At 34.0% G+C, this 19055-nt stretch overlaps 1 protein-coding gene across 2 annotated transcripts in view; it reads left to right on the top strand.

Moving 5' to 3' along the window:
* HLTF (helicase like transcription factor) overlaps nt 1-17894 on the top strand; it is a 69186-nt gene extending 51292 nt beyond the window's left edge. For both annotated transcript variants that reach the window (XM_036850311.1, XM_036850310.1), the window contains exons 18-25: nt 1821-2000; nt 6574-6698; nt 7183-7361; nt 8671-8796; nt 9113-9225; nt 9561-9741; nt 13112-13192; nt 15560-17894. In XM_036850311.1, coding sequence (XP_036706206.1) covers nt 1821-2000; nt 6574-6698; nt 7183-7361; nt 8671-8796; nt 9113-9225; nt 9561-9741; nt 13112-13192; nt 15560-15712 — 1138 coding nt within the window. In that variant the 3' untranslated portion in view covers nt 15713-17894. The remainder of the gene's footprint in view (nt 1-1820; nt 2001-6573; nt 6699-7182; nt 7362-8670; nt 8797-9112; nt 9226-9560; nt 9742-13111; nt 13193-15559) is intronic.
* Nucleotides 17895-19055: the final 1161 nt, after the last annotated feature.

Genomic DNA, 19055 nt, shown 5'->3' with positions numbered 1-19055 from the left:
TGGAAGACAGTTTTTCCACGGACGGGGGCAGGGTGGGGGATGGTTTTAGGATGATTCAGGCGCATTACATTTTTTGTGCACTTTATTTCTATTATCATTACATTGTAATATATAATGAAATAATTATACAACTCACCATAATGCAGAACCAGTGGGAGCCCTGAGCTTGTTTTCACTTGCTACTCACTGATAGGGTCTTGATATGAGTCTGCAGGCAATTGATTTATTATGGTGTCTGTGCAGTCAAACCTCTCTGCTAATGATAATCTGTATTTGCAGCCGCTCCCCAGCGCTAGCATCACCGCCTCAGCTCCACCTCAGATCATCAGGCATTAGGTTCTCATAAGGAGCACACAACCTAGATGCCTCGCATGCGCAGTTCACAGTAGGGTTCACGCTCCTATGAGAATCTAATGCTGCCGCCGATCTGACAGGAGGCGGAGCTCAGGCGGTAACACGAGTGATGGGGAGCAGCTGTAAATACAGATAAAGCTTTGCTTGCTCATCTGCTGCCCACCTTCTGCTGTGCAGCCTGGTTCCTAACAGGCCACGGACAGGTACCGGTCCATGGCCTGGGGGTTGGGGACCCCTGTTGTATAGCTTTATATAGTGATAGCCGAATGATGTGGTAATACAGTGGCATTAACAAGAGTTTTACAAGACAGAAAGTTGTTTCTGGTGGAGACAGATAAAAACTCAACTTCTCATAAATATCAGCTTGCTGATAGCCATTTTGAAGGTACTAGGCTAATGTTCAAATTTTTTGCCTGGAGCAGTGGTTTTCAGACAGAGGGTTTAGGATTCATTAGCATTTGTGAAATCATAAAGATGGCAGCTAGCATTATAGCTGTTCATTAAAGAAAATGAAATAGAGTAGAAGATTTAGGAAAATAGCAGAGTGCATCACACACAGTATTGTTTTGTGAAATGGTTGTTTCTGTTATATGTATATGTGTTTCTGTATGTTTGATGGATGGAGTAAAATATGTTTCTTACTGTGGGTTACGGTGAAAAAGATTCAAAAGCCACTAACCTAGTTTGCAGTACTGTCTACTTGATTCCTCAGAACCAACTATTTAAATTCTGATTTAAGAAATTGTATTTATATTTCATTGTTAGGAAAAAATCTTTTTTTAAAGAGTTGCTTCCTTTTTTTTTTCTGATATTGAGAAGAGATTTTAAAGGTTGTAGAATCTAGAAGGCATTTATCCCTCTTCTGAATTGTCACATCATGTTTTAATTTTTATTTTTGGCACTCATTACTTTATAAAAATTACTTATTTATGTACCTTGATTTTCATATTACTGGAGAAATTTTTTGAAGATAAGATCTTACTCATTTTATGTATTTATGATGTTTAGTATAATGCCTTGCGCTTAATAGGTACTTTTTAAGAATTTGAGTGTCAAACTTTGGGTGGTGTAGTTGATAGAATTGAGAAGTAAAAAGAGGGTTAGTGATTAGAAAAATGGGGAGAAGAGCTTCAGAAAAATAAGGACAGGATAAAAGATTAAACTGTGACAGGTACTGAATTGAGGTCAAATTTAAATGTATTTTGTTGCTATAAATTTCTCTTTGTAGAATATGTCTGCCATTATAAGATTGGATAAAACCTCAAACAAGCATTTTTTTAAAAAAAATCTTTAAGGTTAAGATTTTTTTTAGATTTAGATTTAGATTTTAGATTTTTTTTCTTTAAGGTTAAAATCTCTAAGGTTATAGAACGGTAATAGATTAAGATATTCTTTTTTGTTCTCATTGAATTATTAACTTATGAAGAAATAAAAAGTTATGTGATTATTTCTTTTATTTTGATTAGGCGTTTACAGTCCCTAATTAAAAATATTACACTTAGAAGAACAAAGACAAGCAAAATTAGAGGAAAACCTGTTTTGGAGTTACCAGAACGTAAAGTATTTATTCAGCACATTACACTTTCAGATGAAGAGAGGAAGATTTACCAGTCTGTGAAAAATGAAGGCAGAGCTACTATTGGAAGGTATGGAGAAAGAAAGTCATTTTAGAAATTAGTTTTTATTTTCTTTGTTAACTTTAATTGAATAGCATTTTTTAGGTATGTTAGCAATAAAGTCTTATTAAGTGCACTGAAGTATAATTTGTTTTTTTTAACTATTTACTTTTTAACAAATTAATAGTTCAACTGAGTGAAATAATATTATAATTCACCAGGTAAGTAATTCCTTAAGTTAGGAAAAACGTTTACGTGAAATGGCAAGTCTTGGATTGCTAGTCAGAAGACCTTGCTTGCTTCTATTCCTGGTTCTATGTCATGGGAGAAGATTAAAAACATTGAGAGAAGTATATCTAGAGAAAATAAACCTATTAAGGACTAAAACTTGGGGGAACGTTCCACATTAAAGACATAGGAAAATAAAGAGGAGCCACTGGAAGAGATTCTGTCAAGGGGAGATGTATGAAGAAAGTAGAGAAACTGTTACAGAATTCCAGTAAAGACTGTAATCAAGAAAGAATATATGGTCAGTAGTGTCACATAGTGCAGAGACTTAGTAAAGGCTATTTACAGTAATTTGGTGATTCAGAAGTTACCGGTATAAACTCCCAGAATGGTTTCACTAGAATGATGAGATATGTAGCCAAATTGTAGGAGTAAAGGGATTGCAAAGAAGTAGCCAGCTGTAGGGGTAGACCATTTTTCACGAAGTTTGTCTTTAAAAGGAAGAAGACTGGTAGATAGGATTGACAGTTGGCTGCTGGATCAATTGTTTGATGGTTTTATTTGTGTAATTGCTTTGAGAGGAAGAGAACATGGAAGAGACTACAGATAGAAAAGAGAATAAAACAAATTGGTGGAGAAAAATAAAGCCTACTATGGAGGTAAATAATATCAAGAGTATAATCAGTGAACTATGAGACAAGATATGTACAGAGTAAGGCAGTGGGAAGTTGAGGAAGGTAGACTGGATTTGCAGCCATTGCAAAAAGTAAGGTTTTTAGAGGGGTAGACAGGCTCCACATGGTATTGGATCTATGTAAAAGTTAAATCAGTACGACTTTCCAACCACACATGGAAATCTGGAACTAGGAGCTGATGAAGTGTAGATTAAAGGTATTGGGGATTGGTAGGTGAGAAATTCTAGTCTAAGCAAGAGCATGTTTGATGTGAATGCATGAAGGAACCAGAATGAGTAGGAGACAAGTGAAGGCAGGACAGGGTTGAGAATATAGGGGAATCTTCAAAACATAAGAACTTCAGTGAGGTACAAAGCAGGTTTAATAGGAATTAGGAATATTGAGAAAGATTGTTCTAAGCAAGCGATTTCAGAGTTCAAAATCTTGCAGTGGTGATTCAAATTTCCTTCATATTCATTCTTTCAACCAAAATTTATTAAGTGCCTGTGTGCCAGGCACTGTGGTACACATTGGGATACAGCAGAGTAAAGCAGACAAAAATCTCTACCCTCAAGGAGTTTATATTTCAGTGGGAGGTAACAGATTAAAAAATTAAGTTTTATGGAAAAGAAGTAAAGCAGAGAAAGGAGGTAAGGGAGCACTGAAGCTGTTTTTATAGGGTATTCAGGGAAGATGATTTCACTGAGAAGGTGATATGTGGGAAAAGATTTAAAGGAGATTGGGGTTGGGGGGCATTTCTGGCAGAGGGGAACAGCAAGTGTAAAGGCCCTGAGCTGGGAGCATACCTGGGGAGCTTGAGCAACAGAGAGGCAGGTGTGGCTGGATAATGTGAGCAAGGCGGAAAATAGTGATGATGTCAGAGAGCTGTTGGAGTGGGGGTGGATGACGGTTACGTCACGCATTGTGGCATATTTGAAGAACTTTGGCTTCTACTGTTTATGAGATTTGGGAACCTTTGAAGGAAGGGTTTTGAACCACGAGTGACTTAATTTTACTTACATTTTTAAAGGATCACTGGCTGCTGTGTTAAGACTTACATTGTAGAGTCAAGGCATAAGTAGGGAGAACAGTAGCAAAAATCAAAGCAAGAGATGATGGTGTTTTTTTTTTTTAACTACAGTAGTAGTGATGAAGGGGGTGAGAAATGCCCGGATTCTGTTACATTTTGAAGGTAGAGCCAACAGAACTTGCTGATTGATACAGTATGGGGTGTGAGAGAGAGGAGTGAAAGATAACTGCAAGGTTTTTCACATGAGTGGCTAGAAGGATGGAATTGCCATTTGCAGAATAGGTCTATAGGGAGGAGCAGAGTTTTTTCAGGGAAGATGAGAAACTCAGCTTTGGACACATTGATTGTGTGATGCCTGTGTGATTTCCAAGTGGAGATGTCACATAGTCAGTTGGATATGAGATTAGAGTTCATGGGAATGCTCTTGGTTTGATATAAATTTGAAAGTCACCTGTGTGTAAATGTTAATTTTAGCCGGGAGACTGGATAAGATCACCAAGAGAGTGAGTGAAGTTAGAGAAGAGTTCTAACAAGATAGGAGTAGCTGGTGAGGTAGGAGGAAACTTCTACTTCGGTATCTGGCACTCAAAAGAAATTTCTTAAACTGAAATATTCATTTTCAGTGTAAGAAGTGATGCCAGGGAATAATTAGACTATTGGTAAATGTTATTCTGTTTGAAAAGGTTGAAAAAGAGTAACTTTATTGAAACTGTGTTCTCAGAGAAAAAATGTTATTTAAAAAAATCTTAATAGGTAATACATTTACTAACATTTATTGAGCACTTACTACATGTTATGCATTCATCTAAGAGCTTTATGTGTATTAATTCACAACAATCCTATTAAGTCAGTACAGGGATTACCTACATTTTACAGATGAAGGATCCGAGGCACAGAGCAGTTAGGTGACTTACACTGTGTCACACAGCTAATGAATGACAGAGGTGGTGTTTAAATTCAGGTAGTTTGGTTCTAGAATTTGTAAGTTCAGTCTTTATATTGCCTATTCCTTGCATTCTTGAATACTGAGAAGCATTTGTTGCCATAATACTACTCTTACTAATAATATCAGCAGATACATATCATTTACCATAGTCCAGCACTATTCTAAATGCTTTGCATGTACTAACTTTTTTAATACAACAGTCCTGTGAGGTATGTATTATGCCACTGTTACAGCTGAGGAAGCTCAAGACACAGGTTGAGAAACCTGCCCAAGTTTTCACGGTTAAATTGACAGAGCCAGATTTTGAATTCAGACAGTCTAGCTCTAGAGTCTGTCCTCTTAACCATTAGGCTATATTTCTCCTATTGCCTTAATACTTAAATATCAGATTGCCTTGCTATATAATTTTTGGATCACCCATTCTTTCTTCAGAACCTGTATTGTCTTTGTTCTACTGTATTTTATATTGAATAGTTCCATGGAAAACCTTGATTTTTATTTTATTCTTTAAAGTCCAGCAATTTCACCAGGATCTCTGTTGATTTTTTTATGGAACATGTGGTACCATTTAAATCTGTAGATTCCAGTCTTCCCCTGCACCCCCTTTTGGGAAAGTTTTCTTAAATACTGTTTCCTGTTCCATTATTTCATTTCTCTCTGTGTATGCTGGATATTCTTTTTTTTCCAGAGGTATCATTTTATTCTAATCACTTACATCTTTCGTTTAATTTTGCTTTTCTCAATCCTGTTTCCCACATTCTTTCTTACGTTTTTATCAGTGGCTAGTCCCTTTTATGCTGGCTTCCCTGTGGCCTCCTCGGATAATTTACTTTTCTCTTTCATACTTTTTAGCTGTACCAGCTCATCTTTGGTCTCTGTTTTGTTTTACCTTTTCAAGTTTTGTCTCTGCTTTAAGCTATTGGTGTTTTTTAGGAGGAACTGTTTTATTGAGTGGTGTTAAATCATGGCAGCATTCTTGGTCCTAATTTTTATTTGCTCTATGGCAACATTTTTCTGGTGAGTTTTCTTTCACTGCCATTTGTTCTCTCCCTTGCTCTTTGCTGATTGTTACTCATGTATGGATGTCTTGAGTTCTTTCTGGACTAGCTATTTGCAAGAGATTGATATGAAGGGACAGGAGTCATAGCTGTATCCTCGACTAGCAGGAAATATATCCTTATTTAATTATGACTCAGGGTTACATGTGAGTTCTTTCAGATTTTACTTGTGCTCATAAAACAGAGATCAGAAACTTTAGGGTTCCTTACGATATGGAATGCTGTGGTTATAGTCTTTTCTGAAAACACAGTAGGGCCACGTGTTTCCTTATTCAGCTTGCCTTCCCTCCGTCTTGGTATAAACTTGTCCAGGGACGTTCAAGCCATGAGCCATGCACATAAGAGATGGTGATTTTCTCCTTAGGGCATGCTGTCTATTTTGAAGAATTGTGCTCTGGCAGGTCTGCTTGAGATCTGCAGTCATATCTCTCAGTATCTTCCTTTTTGACTTCTACTGCAGTTGGCAGCCATTTCTCATATACTTTGCTTTATTGTTACAAATCTCTCCTGGTTTCATTAAAGATAGAGTTCACTTTTCTGTTTTCCATTCATGTTTTGAAGTGATTTCCAGGGAAGAAGCAAACAATGCCATTTTTGTTGCACTGTTTTAGAATAGGAAAGATTATTGTTTAGAGGCCTTCATAATATTTAACGTTTTTACCTCTAGGTATTTTAACGAAGGGACTGTCCTTGCACACTATGCAGACGTCCTGGGTCTTTTGCTTAGATTGCGGCAGATTTGTTGTCATACTCACCTTCTTACAAATGCAGTGTCTTCCTGTGGTCCCTCAGGTAGGTAAATGTGGTTGGTTTACACATCATATTTATTAGAGATATTTAAATAAGAATGAGAAGTTTTTCATATGGCCTAAATTTAGTTTATTTGTCAAATGGACATTGATTTTAGAATAGGACTCAACTAGAAATACACTCAAGAACCTCTCAACAATGAAATGAAATGTTAATGAGGTTTTCAAGGATTTCCAGTGATAGTCTTAGAAGAAAGGTTCAAATTGGATCAGCCTTTTATTCTATGGTAGTACCCGCAGATGGTGTTACAATGATGTTTCTGTGTAAGGTATGTTATGTGAAGCTTCTGAATTTTTCTTAAAATTTCAAATTTAAATCATGCCTTTTGCCTGTGATAAAAATAAATAAATAAATAAAAAGACTTAAGACTACCCAAGCAAAACTTTTCCCTATATAAGGAAGATTAAGATTGTCTAGTCATATTACAAGTCTTGCTCTGAAATTAATTTTTCAGCCTTTTCTCTAGGAAATGATACACCTGAAGAACTACGAAAGAAGTTAATAAGGAAGATGAAGTTAATTCTGAGCTCAGGTTCTGATGAAGAATGTGCAATTTGCTTGGATTCTTTAACGGTTCCTGTCATAACACATTGTGCACACGTCTTTTGTAAACCCTGCATTTGCCAAGTCATTCAGAATGAGCAGGTTAGTTTTATGCTGAGTACAAATTCAGTGTTTGATGGAGTAGTGTTGCAGTGTTGAGTGTAATGAAAACCCAAGTCCAACAGAGACTATAAAGAGTTTTGCACTTGGATTTCCTAGTGCACCTTTTATATATAGTTAATTTTATCAGTGTTTTAATAGATATGTTTCGTATAATTAAGCCCTTTTAATATAAAAAGACATTTTTTGGAGGGATATTTCACAGTCAATATTTTAGTTCTACTAACTCTTTAGATCATCTTTGTCTAAGAAATAGATTGATAATGTGAGACACAAAGGTAATTTAAAATTTTCTAGTAAAACAGATGAAGTTAATTCTTATAATGCATTTTTATTTATCCAGTATATCTAAAATATAAAAAATTAATGAGATACCTTACATGATTTTTTAAAACTTAAAGTGTTCAAAATTCAGTGGTATTGTGCACTTATAACACATCTCAATTTGTCTTTACCACATTTCAACAGCTTAATTGCCATGCATGGCTGTTGGCTACTATAGCTAGGTAGGTCTAGATTCATGTGAAGTGGAATAATCCTTTAAGCAATCCTTCTGAGGTATAATTTTTTACAACTTTTTATTGAGATATAATATACATATAACGGAAAATGCACATGTCATGATTGTATAGCTCAGTGAATTATGAAGTAAACAAATCCATATAACTACTACCCAGATCTTCCTGTGTTCCCTCCCAATCATTACTCTCTCCCTCCTCTCTAAAGGTAACTCTACTATACTGACTTACAACATTGTTTTAGGTTCAGAATCTTTTTTACTGTAATAGTATTTGGTATGTAGTTATTTTAGGTATACTCTTATTAGTATGCCTTGGTACAAAATGGACACAACAGATAACTGCTTTGAATGAACCTGATAGGACTTATCAGATCTGGACTGGCTTTATAGGCTATTAAGAAGGAAATTATTCTTTTTTCTTCTAAAGAATAGTTCTATGCTATATTGTAATTAGGTTCAAGAAACTTATTCATGGTTTCTTTACTTGTCTGAAAATAGTATAATATTTATTGTTTCAAGCTCTTGCTGCTAGTCAAGATCACCTACTTTTGCTCTCTTTTTTACCAATCCCACTTACTACATTAGAACATTATATCTGCCTGGAGTTCAGCATGTACACATTTATCTCAAATGGATGAATGTAATAAAAGGTTTAATAAAATGCTGGCTATTAGGGAAATAGAATTTACCATGCCTTTTAAAATTTTTAGGCAAATTTATATTTCTGTTCCTTTGTTAAATGTCACTCATACTTTGTTCTTTCTTATATAGCCACATGCTAAGTGCCCTTTATGCAGAAATGATATACATGGAGACAATTTATTAGAATGTCCTCCAGAAGAATTGGCATGTGACACTGAGAAAAAGCCTAATATGGAGTGGACATCCAGTTCGAAGGTAAATATACATGTGCAAATGTTTGAGTATTTGTTTTATGTTTATATAAAGAAATACCATATTTAGAAATAGTAATTCTGCTTTTAATCCTGTCATTTGAGTATTATACTCTGTTGGTGGTTACTGGCTTTTTGTTTCTTTCTGGTGGTGAATTTGAGAGGCGAGAGAAAGCGTTCAGATTATGATAGTATTTTTTTAGTCTCAATTTTTTAAAAAATTGGTGGTCTTTTACATTTGTATTTTAGGGAGATAATATGGTAGGACCGTTCTCTTCCAATTCAGAATGGAATCTAATGGGTGTCCTAATTTTTTTCAGATTAACGCTCTAATGCATGCATTGATTGATTTAAGAAAGAAGAACCCCAACATAAAAAGTTTAGTTGTTTCTCAGTTTACAACATTTCTGTCTTTAATAGAAACACCACTCAGGTAAGTTCAACAGTGTTTCTCACTTGGAGCAAAAGGATTTTATATAAATGTTTTAATTTGGATAGCAAAAAATCATTATGTATGTTTTACTCATTTCATCTATGTAAAATAACAGTCAGTAACAATAAAGAATACTCCTGAGAACTTAGAATTTTAAAGATTAAGTCCTGAGTTCATAGGAAAAAGGTTGACTGCAGGGCCTGACATACTAGTAGATGATTAGTAAATATCTGTCAGCAGAAATGAGTGAAAGAATTGGTTGAATGAAAAGATTACAATTACTTAACATGTTTTTATAGTGTAGTGTTACTTGTCTCTTTTGTCCCCTCCATTAGAGCCTCTGGATTTGTGTTTACTCGTTTGGATGGTTCTATGGCCCAAAAGAAAAGAGTTGAATCAATTCAGTGTTTTCAAAACACTGAAGCAGGATCTCCAACTATAATGCTTCTATCCTTAAAAGCAGGTGGAGTTGGTTTGAATCTTTCTGCAGCTTCTCGAGTATTTTTAATGGATCCAGTAAGTAGTTTTGTGGACTTTTTGGTATGTTACTACTTCTTTAAAAAAATAAAAACAAAAAACTATTTGGTAAGTACCTTTATAGTTGTAACTGATTGTGAAAATTCTTAGGCAAACTTTAGAAATAGACAATAACTTAGTATAAGTGTTTTAAGGGCTTTCTCTTAAGTGCTTTACATGTTATCAACTGAAATTCTCACAACATCTCTATGAGATGGATCTTGTTACCATCCGTATTTTACATGTGAGGAAACTGAAACATAGAGAAATGAAATAGCTTGCCCTATCACACAGTTAGTAATATACAAATCAGGATCGGGGTCCATGTTTGTAAGTATTATGCTGTGCTTTTCTACTGCTCTTCTATATACAGAATAAGTTTCTATTAACTCTAATGCTTTAGGGAAGTGTTTTCATTGATTTGGCCCATGAATAATGAAATCTTACTTTGTGTCAGGGAATCTTACTGGCACAGGGAATCTGGATATAAACAAGATAGACAAAGTAGCCACCATCATGGTGCTAATAGTCTCAAGCTTTAACATGCATAAGAATTAGGAAATGCAATTTGACCTCTGTCTTCAGATTTAGGAGTTCTTGGATGAGACCCAGGAAACTGCATTTTTATATAGACCATAGGTGATTTTAGGTGCACATGGTCCAGCATCACAGTTTTAGAAACAAATACCATTAATGGAATGCTTTGGGTAAACTTTAGTGTCTAATACAGTGTATTACTGTGCGCAATACAGGTCTAGGGGTAGAGTGGGAGTTGAAATTCACTCTGAAGTTGACACATCAAACTGTGTGACTTAGAGGTGCATCCACATAGGAGCACTTTTTTTCTGATTGCACAAAGGGGCTTTTTGGACTGGAAGCACTCTGAACTAATTCAGTTTCTAATTTGCATTGGGTACCGTTTGGGCTAGAGGCAACCCTGTGCTGTTTCTGTGCATTCACAGATCTAAAGTTTGTGGTTTTAGCTTGCTGCCTGAAACTCAGAAAATTCATAACATAAAGAAATTTTACTAAGATACAAATTTTGAGTTATTCTGGTTAGGCTATCTAGTTGAAGCATGTACCTGTTACCAAGGCTTTTTTTCCTCACCTGAGGGTAACCTTTCCAGTAATATTACAACCAGAGCCGTACTTAGGCATTCATGGGTTTCATGTTAATGCCATCGGGATGGCAGTGGTCTGTCGTATTTTCTTGCCTTAGTTCTGTGGATGAAGTTTTAAATCTTTGCTAGAGTTTTAGTATTATGGTTATTATAAAAAATATGCATTGTAACTGCAGGTTAAGTTACATGTTAGCTAACCGGATGATAATTCTAGAAGCTGATTTTTGGAACAGATTCCCAAATTATTATTTTTTGGTTATAATCTTAGTACTTCATAAGGAGGAGATTGTTAATACAAAATACAGTAATTAGTATTGTAAAGTTGACCAGAGACTAAACTCTTTAACAGTTATAGAAAACTTACGGAATGTTTTAGCAGTTTCATAGTAAGTTGGTTGTTTTTCATTGAACATTTCAAGTTTTCAGATATTGTTTCTAACTTTAAAACAAAAGCCAGGTCCTAGAAAAATAAGATTCAGTTAAAAAAAAAAAAAAACATTGCTCATGAAGATTTTTACCTCTTTGTCGAGTATTATATAAATGTTAAGATTTATTTGATGTATTTTGATGTTTCATTATGAGCTTTTTTTCTTTTTTCATTATGAGCTTTTGATAAAGTTAATTGCTTCCTTCATCACTACATATGAGAATGGGAGCTATCAGTTTTATATTATCATAAAGTAAATTTTATTATACATTTAGTCATACTTGATGTATACTGCCGTCTCACCATGAGGTTCCTAGACAAAAGACAGCAGAGAGGAACATTTTATCTGAGCTCTTAGTATAATGGTTTCAAAATGGGTCCAATTGTAAAATACAAAATATTCACAGAATATGACGTCAGTTTTAGAAACTCATAAGCTAAATAAGTCCTTTAAATCTAACTTTTATACTGAAAAACAATCCCCAAATCAAATTACAGCAAGTTAATAATAGAATCTCCTTTTCTCTCCATCTCAAGGGAACTTTATTTTTTATTTTTATTTCGTTGCTGTGCATGGGCTTTCTCTAGTTGCTGCGAGTGGGGGCCACTCTTCGCTGCGGTGCACGGGCCCCTCACTGCAGTGGCCTCTCCTGCTGCAGAGCACAGTCTCCAGGCACGTGGGCCTCAGTAGTTGTGGCTCGTGGGTTCCAGTGCACAGGCTCAGTAGTTGTGGCGCACGGGCTTAGTTGCTCCGCGGCATGTGGGATCTTCCTGGATCAGGGATCAAACCTGTGTCCCCTGCATTGGCAGGCAGATTGTTAACCACTGCGCCACCAGGGAAGTCCCTCAAGGGAACTTTAAAAAGAAGAAAATAACTGCCTAAGTTGTACTATAAACTTGTCATCTACATATGAATTTATGATTTTGTTTCTATTTTCAGTTGGTACTTTGCTGTATAAATGTTCCTTTTCTCCAAAACACCCTGTTTTCAGCTTCAAGAGTCATCCCATAGTTTAGTTTAAAACTTAATGATCCCTACCCTGACAATTCATGATATTATTTCAAAACCACTTGACTCCTATCTTTCTAGACTGAAAAGCTCTATATCTTTTTTGCTTATCTTCCCTTTTCAGTGCTTCATTGTTTTATCCTTCACCTTAAGACAGTCCCCATGATAATGCCAATGTTAGTTAGCTAATGTTACTTTTTTAGTTCAATTTTGAAGTCAAACTGATTTCAAGTATAGATACTGAAAATTGTATGGCAGAGTCTTAAATAATTTTTAGGACTTCTCATTACTCCTGAAATCTTTTTTTGTGCTTTTACGTAATGAAAGGAGGAAAATGAAAGAAAGAGAACCAAACACCAGCAGAAAGGGAGAAAACTTTTTCATAAATGGACTCAATTACCTATCTTTTCTGATGTAAACTAAGTAATTTAAGAGAGCGTATAAACTTCCTCTGTTAAGCAGACATAGTTTGATTGTAAATTGGGTGGAGGGGGAATGAGAAAGACATTATTTGATTAATCAGCAATCATTTATACTGTGTGCTTTCTAGGTATCAGGCCCTGTATTAGATACTAGAAGCGGTGTAGTGAAATGACAGGGGAGAGAATACCTGCCTATCATAGTAGTGATTGGGGGAGGTAGTCAGGGGCTGTGTGGACTTTTTTGTCCTGAGAGCATTTATAATGTCATTATCTGAATCCATTCAGAAAGATTTCAGTCAGTAAAAGGTGAATGAATAATACTGCAACAAAAGGACTTGTGCAGAACACTCACAGATCAGGGTGGTAATTATTCAACTCATGTTCTTATTAGGCCTGGAATCCAGCTGCTGAAGATCAGTGCTTTGACAGATGCCATAGACTTGGCCAGAAGCAAGAAGTTATTATCACGAAAGTGAGTTTTTAAGACATCTATTTTAAAATTAGGTTGATAAGGTTTTCAAAATTATACAAATAAGGCATGAATATATTGTAAAAGATTGAAATAGAATTATGCAGCGCAAACTATGAAGATCATCTTTATTCTGCTGTTTAGAAGGAAGCTACCCTACCATCAGTAGTTTAACATGCTAGTCAAAGTTTTTCTCTGTTTACATACATTCATACTTATGTATATGTGTAAATTTTGAAAATTTATTTTAGGATAAATGGGATCATACTTTATTATTTTGCAGTCTGTGTTTTTCCCCCCTGAACAGTATATGTTGGAGACTACCCTGTAAGAACATACAGATCAAACTTACTATTATTCTATCATGGTAGACAGGTAACATAATTACATCTAATTTATTTAACCAGTTCAATTTTTGCTAATAAAAACACTCCTATAATGAGCATTATATTATATGCATCTTTGTGCATATGTACAAGTACAGTACTTCTTCAGGATAGGTTAAGAAAACTGGAATTCTGGATTTAGAATCTTATTAGATAACTGTCAAGTTGTTTTCAAAATAGGCTTTATGATATATGAGAATGATGTAAATTTATGCTTATGAGATGGTCAAAAAGTGACCTTCTAATACTCATTTACCTAAGACCTTTTGCATATTTGACATATCTCTTGTTAATATTTTTTTCTTGCTTGTATCTTTTGCCCAGTTTTCATAAAGTACAAATATAGTTTTATAGTATAAAGGACTTCTTTATAAATTCTGATTTTAAATGTTTTATGCATGTTGGAAATTTTTTATTCCAGGCTCTTGCTTATCTTTGAACTTTATGTGCTTTTTGTCATGAAAAAGTTTAGAAATTTTTATCATTTAAAACATATCAGCCTTTTTCTTTGTATCTTATGGATTTTGAGGTCTTTCTTAGAACAGAAGGCTTTACCTTCAAACTTTAAGAATGAATCTCCTGTAAATTATGTAAACTGGGAGTAGTACTTTACAAAAATATCAATAAAAATTGCCGTACTGAAAATTTGGAGGGAAAAAAAAAGAATCTCCTGTACTTCTGATTCTTTTGAAATATTTTACCTTTTGTTTATGATTCATGATATGGATCTAACTTTATTTTTTTCAAATGAAGAATCATTTGCTCCATTACCATGTTTTTGGAAAAGTCCATGCTTTTTTTCTACTGATTTGAAATGTCACTTTATCATAAACTAATTCATGGGTCTCTTTCTGGACTCTGTTCTGTCCATTGATCTCTTTTCCTATTCCCGGGACAATATTTCTTTAATAATTACTATGGTTTTATAAAGTATGCTTTGATATCTAGTAGAGCAAAGTGCTCTCATTACCCTTCTTTTTGAAAATTGTGTTGGTTATTAATATTATTATTTACTCTTGAATTGAACTTTGGATTTGGGTTACCAAATCCCATTTAAGAAATCTTGTTTGGGATTTATTGAATTTATGATTAATTGGAGAACTGTCTTCTTTATAAATACAGAGTGTTCCCATATAAGAACTTAGATAGTATCACTCTCCGTTTTTTTAGGTCTTTTATGTATTTTGGTAACATTTTATAACACAGCTTGTATTACAGTAACTGGGACCTCTTGTACGGTGTTGAATAGTAGTAATCACAGTAATCATTCTTGACTTGTTCCTATCTTTGTTGGGAATACTTTTATTGTTTTACATTTAATATGTTACTCTTGGTAAGTTTCTAGTAGATATCCTTAACTAAGGTTGAGGACATTTATTTCTGGGTTAATGAGGATTTTTTTTTCAAGTCAAGGTTTTTATCAGGAATAAACGTTGAATTTTATCAAATGCTTCTTTAGCATCTATTGAGATGATCACTTTTTTCTTCTCTTAAATTTTTAATGTTATAAATTATATACCAGATGAAGGCTTGTTCTTTCATTTCTGGGAAAATCTTATTTGGCTTTTTAAATATGTTACATTTATTTTGCTAATATTCCAGCTTCAGAGTTGCCTATAAAGTTTGCTTTTTGTGTGTGTTGCTCTTATCTTGATGATGGAGTTATAATATGTAACTTATGTCCTTACAGGTGTATTCTTTATACGGGAAAACTGTATTGAGTGATAAGGGAAAATGGTGCTCATCTCTAGCTATCATATCATGTTCTAAATATTCTCACTGTATATTGAGAAAAAAGGGGGAGTGAAACAGTTTCTAATAGATTATTATTGACCATTTTTGAAAGCTACGTAATACTGTAAGAAAGCAGGTTCTTTTAAAGTATCATTTTCATCATGTCTCAATTTTTTTTTTTAATTAAAGAATTCAAGTATTGTGACCTAAAAAGTACTTAACCAATTTAACTTTGTTTTTCTTTTTAAAGTTCATTGTGAAGGATTCTGTTGAAGAAAATATGCTGAAAATACAAAACACAAAGAGAGAACTTGCAGCTGGAGCCTTTGGAACTAAAAAAACAGATGCTAGTGAAATGAAACAAGCTAAAATTAATGAAATCAGAACTTTAATTGATTTATAATTTGTGGGATTTGGTAAGGTCAGTTTAATTAGATATATACAGAAGTTTTGGAAATGTGAAAAATAGTTTTAGAAATGAGTTCTAGAGTATATCTTCTAAAAGGAGCATATCGTTTTATATTAGTGAAGAGGTATTACTAATACATAATCTCCTTCTATATATGAACCTATTTTTAATGATATTTCAAATAGCAATAAGTTCTGTTATATACTGTGGCCTAAAATAATTTTTTGAGACAAAAAGTTACTTTTATTCCACTTTTCATATTATCTATGCTGAGTATTTTCATATATCTTCCAAGTACTCAGCTTTTTCATATTTCAAATAAGGTCAAACCTTTTATACTTCTGACCAAACAGTTATTTTCTGTGTTGGACACATTTGGTTATTCACCAAAGTCTCCCATTTGCGAAGCTGTGGATTCGCAGTCCACGTAAACGATTAATATGTGCACAGACGATACAAGAGATGGATTTTATTGGACCTTCAAAAACCATATTTGCATTCCAGAACCTTAAATGAGAGACCAAAGTCCAGGTTAGCAAGTTACTTGGTTTTTTTGTTTGTTTGGCTTTGTTCATGTATGTGTATGTATGTGTTTTGTTTTTGTTTGTTTGTTTTACAGTGTCATTGAGATAAAATTCACATAAGTGATTTGCAATTTTATGTTCATGAAAAAAATTGGGGATTGCGTTAGAGCACTATTTTCTCCGTTTTAGTCAGGTGGTACCATTCTTTTTGTTTAAATGTAACTTGATGTATTAGTGTGTAAATACAGTCTGTGGGGGTGAGAAGGAACCAGTTCTGCCCAATTTGATTTGAATATTTAAATTATGGAATTGCTGAATAGATATTTCTATATATAGATAATTCTTATTTATGTAGCTTTTTTTAAAAAAATAACTATAAATTTTTATAATTCAGAGGACTACTATATGTGAGAGGCATGATAATCTGGATGGAAGTTGGGCTGGATGACCTCCAAAATTGTTGCCACTTTTAAAGACATCTTAATCCCTGAATGGAAAATTTTCTTTGCTATTGTGTTTAGAATCAGAATTTGATTTTGGAACTTAAGTAATGCACCCTTACATCTATCTGTAGAATCAGTCATCTTTTTCCTACTTTTGTTAATAATCAAACTCACGGTAGTTGCCACAGAATCCTGGATGACTCTTTTAGTCACATTTAAAACAAACTATAAATTTATCAGTCAGGTTAGGTAGTCAGTGCTATTTTTTTCCTTAAGGGAATCTTTTTTTTTTTAATCCAAAGAAAGAAGAAATTAATTACTATAATAGGAGAAGCTTCATGTTTGATGATACAAATTTAAGAACCTTATATTTTACTTACAGTGTTGGAAGTGACTTGACTGAAAGATAAGAGGAGATTGGAGGCAGCGTTGTATTCTAGGGCACACATCTTAGATTTAGCACATACCTTATCAGCAGCAAAATCCTTCCTTCTCTGTGCCCTGTCCTTTGCTCCAAAGGACCAGTGGATTAGACAGCAGGAATCTTCCCAGTCCCTTTCCTGTCCGGCAGCAGATGAGGTAGAGGGCTGATGCAAAGGACAAACAGACCTTTCTGCAGGGATGAGAGTGGGATAACAACTTGAGGTTGGTCCACTAGCATAGGAAGCAATAGGGAAGTGCTTTACCGTGCAGGACTAGCATTACACAAAAAATCAGGTTGATCAGGATCTCATAAAATATGATATGTGGGTTCTCTATATACCAGTACTCCAGTGAGATTAAGTATAAGAAGAGTGTGCAGCAAAAACACAACCTACTCTTCTTGCTTACAAAGGCAGAGCCTTGCAAACTCACTGTAAAGGTGAAGACTTTGCTTGCTTCCTTACCCCAAACATTTACAGACTTGTGTTTTTAAACACATTCATAATGATAAATTTGGCAAGTCATTTAAAAAATACCTTTCTGGTTTTGTATAGCTCCATTAAGTGGTGTTTGTTAAATAAAAAACAACAAATTCATCCTAAGAAAATATATAAACTACTGGAATGAAAAGTTCACATTATGTTTATGCTGTTAACTCTGTTTCATTACTACGTAGAATAATAGCTTTAGAAATATCTTGAAAATATTGTATTCCCACTTGTGGTTCAAACTGGATTTTGTTTTAAATTTAAAATTAATAAAAGTGAAAAATTACTAGCTTCCTCAGTGCTGTAATTTTAATGAGTACTTTTTCTTTAAAGAACATTTAATCTTTCTTTATAAATCTCACACGTCTGTTAAGATGTCTATATTATATAATTATTTTTTACTGAGTACATAAAAGTACTATGAGTAGCTGAGAATAATTGACTCATATTCCTACCTGTTTTTAATTTTACTAAATTTCAATTTAACTGGTTGACTCCTTGTTTAGAAATCAGTGTATATATTTCAAAATTTTATGTTAAATGTCTTGATCTTCTTAAACATTGGTTTCGATTATTTTTATTTCCCCATCTGCCAGAAAAAAAGGAGTTGTGATCATAGCTATGTATAGTGGTATACTAGATAACACTCTCGATTATAGACTTTGCCCTAATTACAGCTCCAGGATTGGAAATAATCAAGAAAATAATCATCTTATGTTTAAAACCAGTGAGTACCAATAAAATTATACTCAGGCAGTGCATGTTTTCTGTTGGCATTCATTGGTGTGTTTTTTATTCATTTTATTTATATGCTTGCCAAAGTTCTGTTCATTAGTATTTGGAAGGAAGATTCATTAAAAACATGAGGACAAATGATATGTTTGGCTTATTAATAAGAATTCAAGTGCTTAACCTTAAGTTTTCAACTGTATTAACTTTAAAATATTTGCAAAAGGTGAAATACAACAGCTTTCCTTCATTTAATTCACCCGTAAGTATGTAGTAACTTCCTTACAAGTTCTACATTCTGGAATTTGGTACCTCATTTTTATGGTACTTATGAATAAAAAGACCCCAAAATTCTGATAGCTGTGAATAATGGTTGGGATGCTTCCCTACAGTAATGTCTACTTCAAAGGGGAAACGGTTGATTAGAAATCCTGTAAGCAGAGGTAATGTTTTCTTCCATGTTAATATATTCATAGTTAGTTATTGTGTGATAATAAGGGAGAACGGTCTTCTAGATGAAGCCATAATAATTTACTGCTTTTGAAAGGGTAGATGATATCTTATTCCCAGTCAGATCTTTTAATGGTTAAAATGGGATTTAAAAAAAATCTCTTTTCCAGCTCCCTACTCAACCTTCTTGATCAAGAATTTTCTGACAAATTTAAACCTTTAAGTTCTACCTTTAAATATGAAAATTGATTTCTACATGAAAATAATACAGTTCTAATAA

The sequence above is a fragment of the Balaenoptera musculus genome, chromosome 4 (genome assembly GCF_009873245.2).
Source record: "Balaenoptera musculus isolate JJ_BM4_2016_0621 chromosome 4, mBalMus1.pri.v3, whole genome shotgun sequence".
In the NCBI taxonomy this organism is placed as follows: domain Eukaryota; kingdom Metazoa; phylum Chordata; class Mammalia; order Artiodactyla; family Balaenopteridae; genus Balaenoptera; species Balaenoptera musculus.
This window is presented reverse-complemented; position numbering and strand designations above follow the sequence as displayed.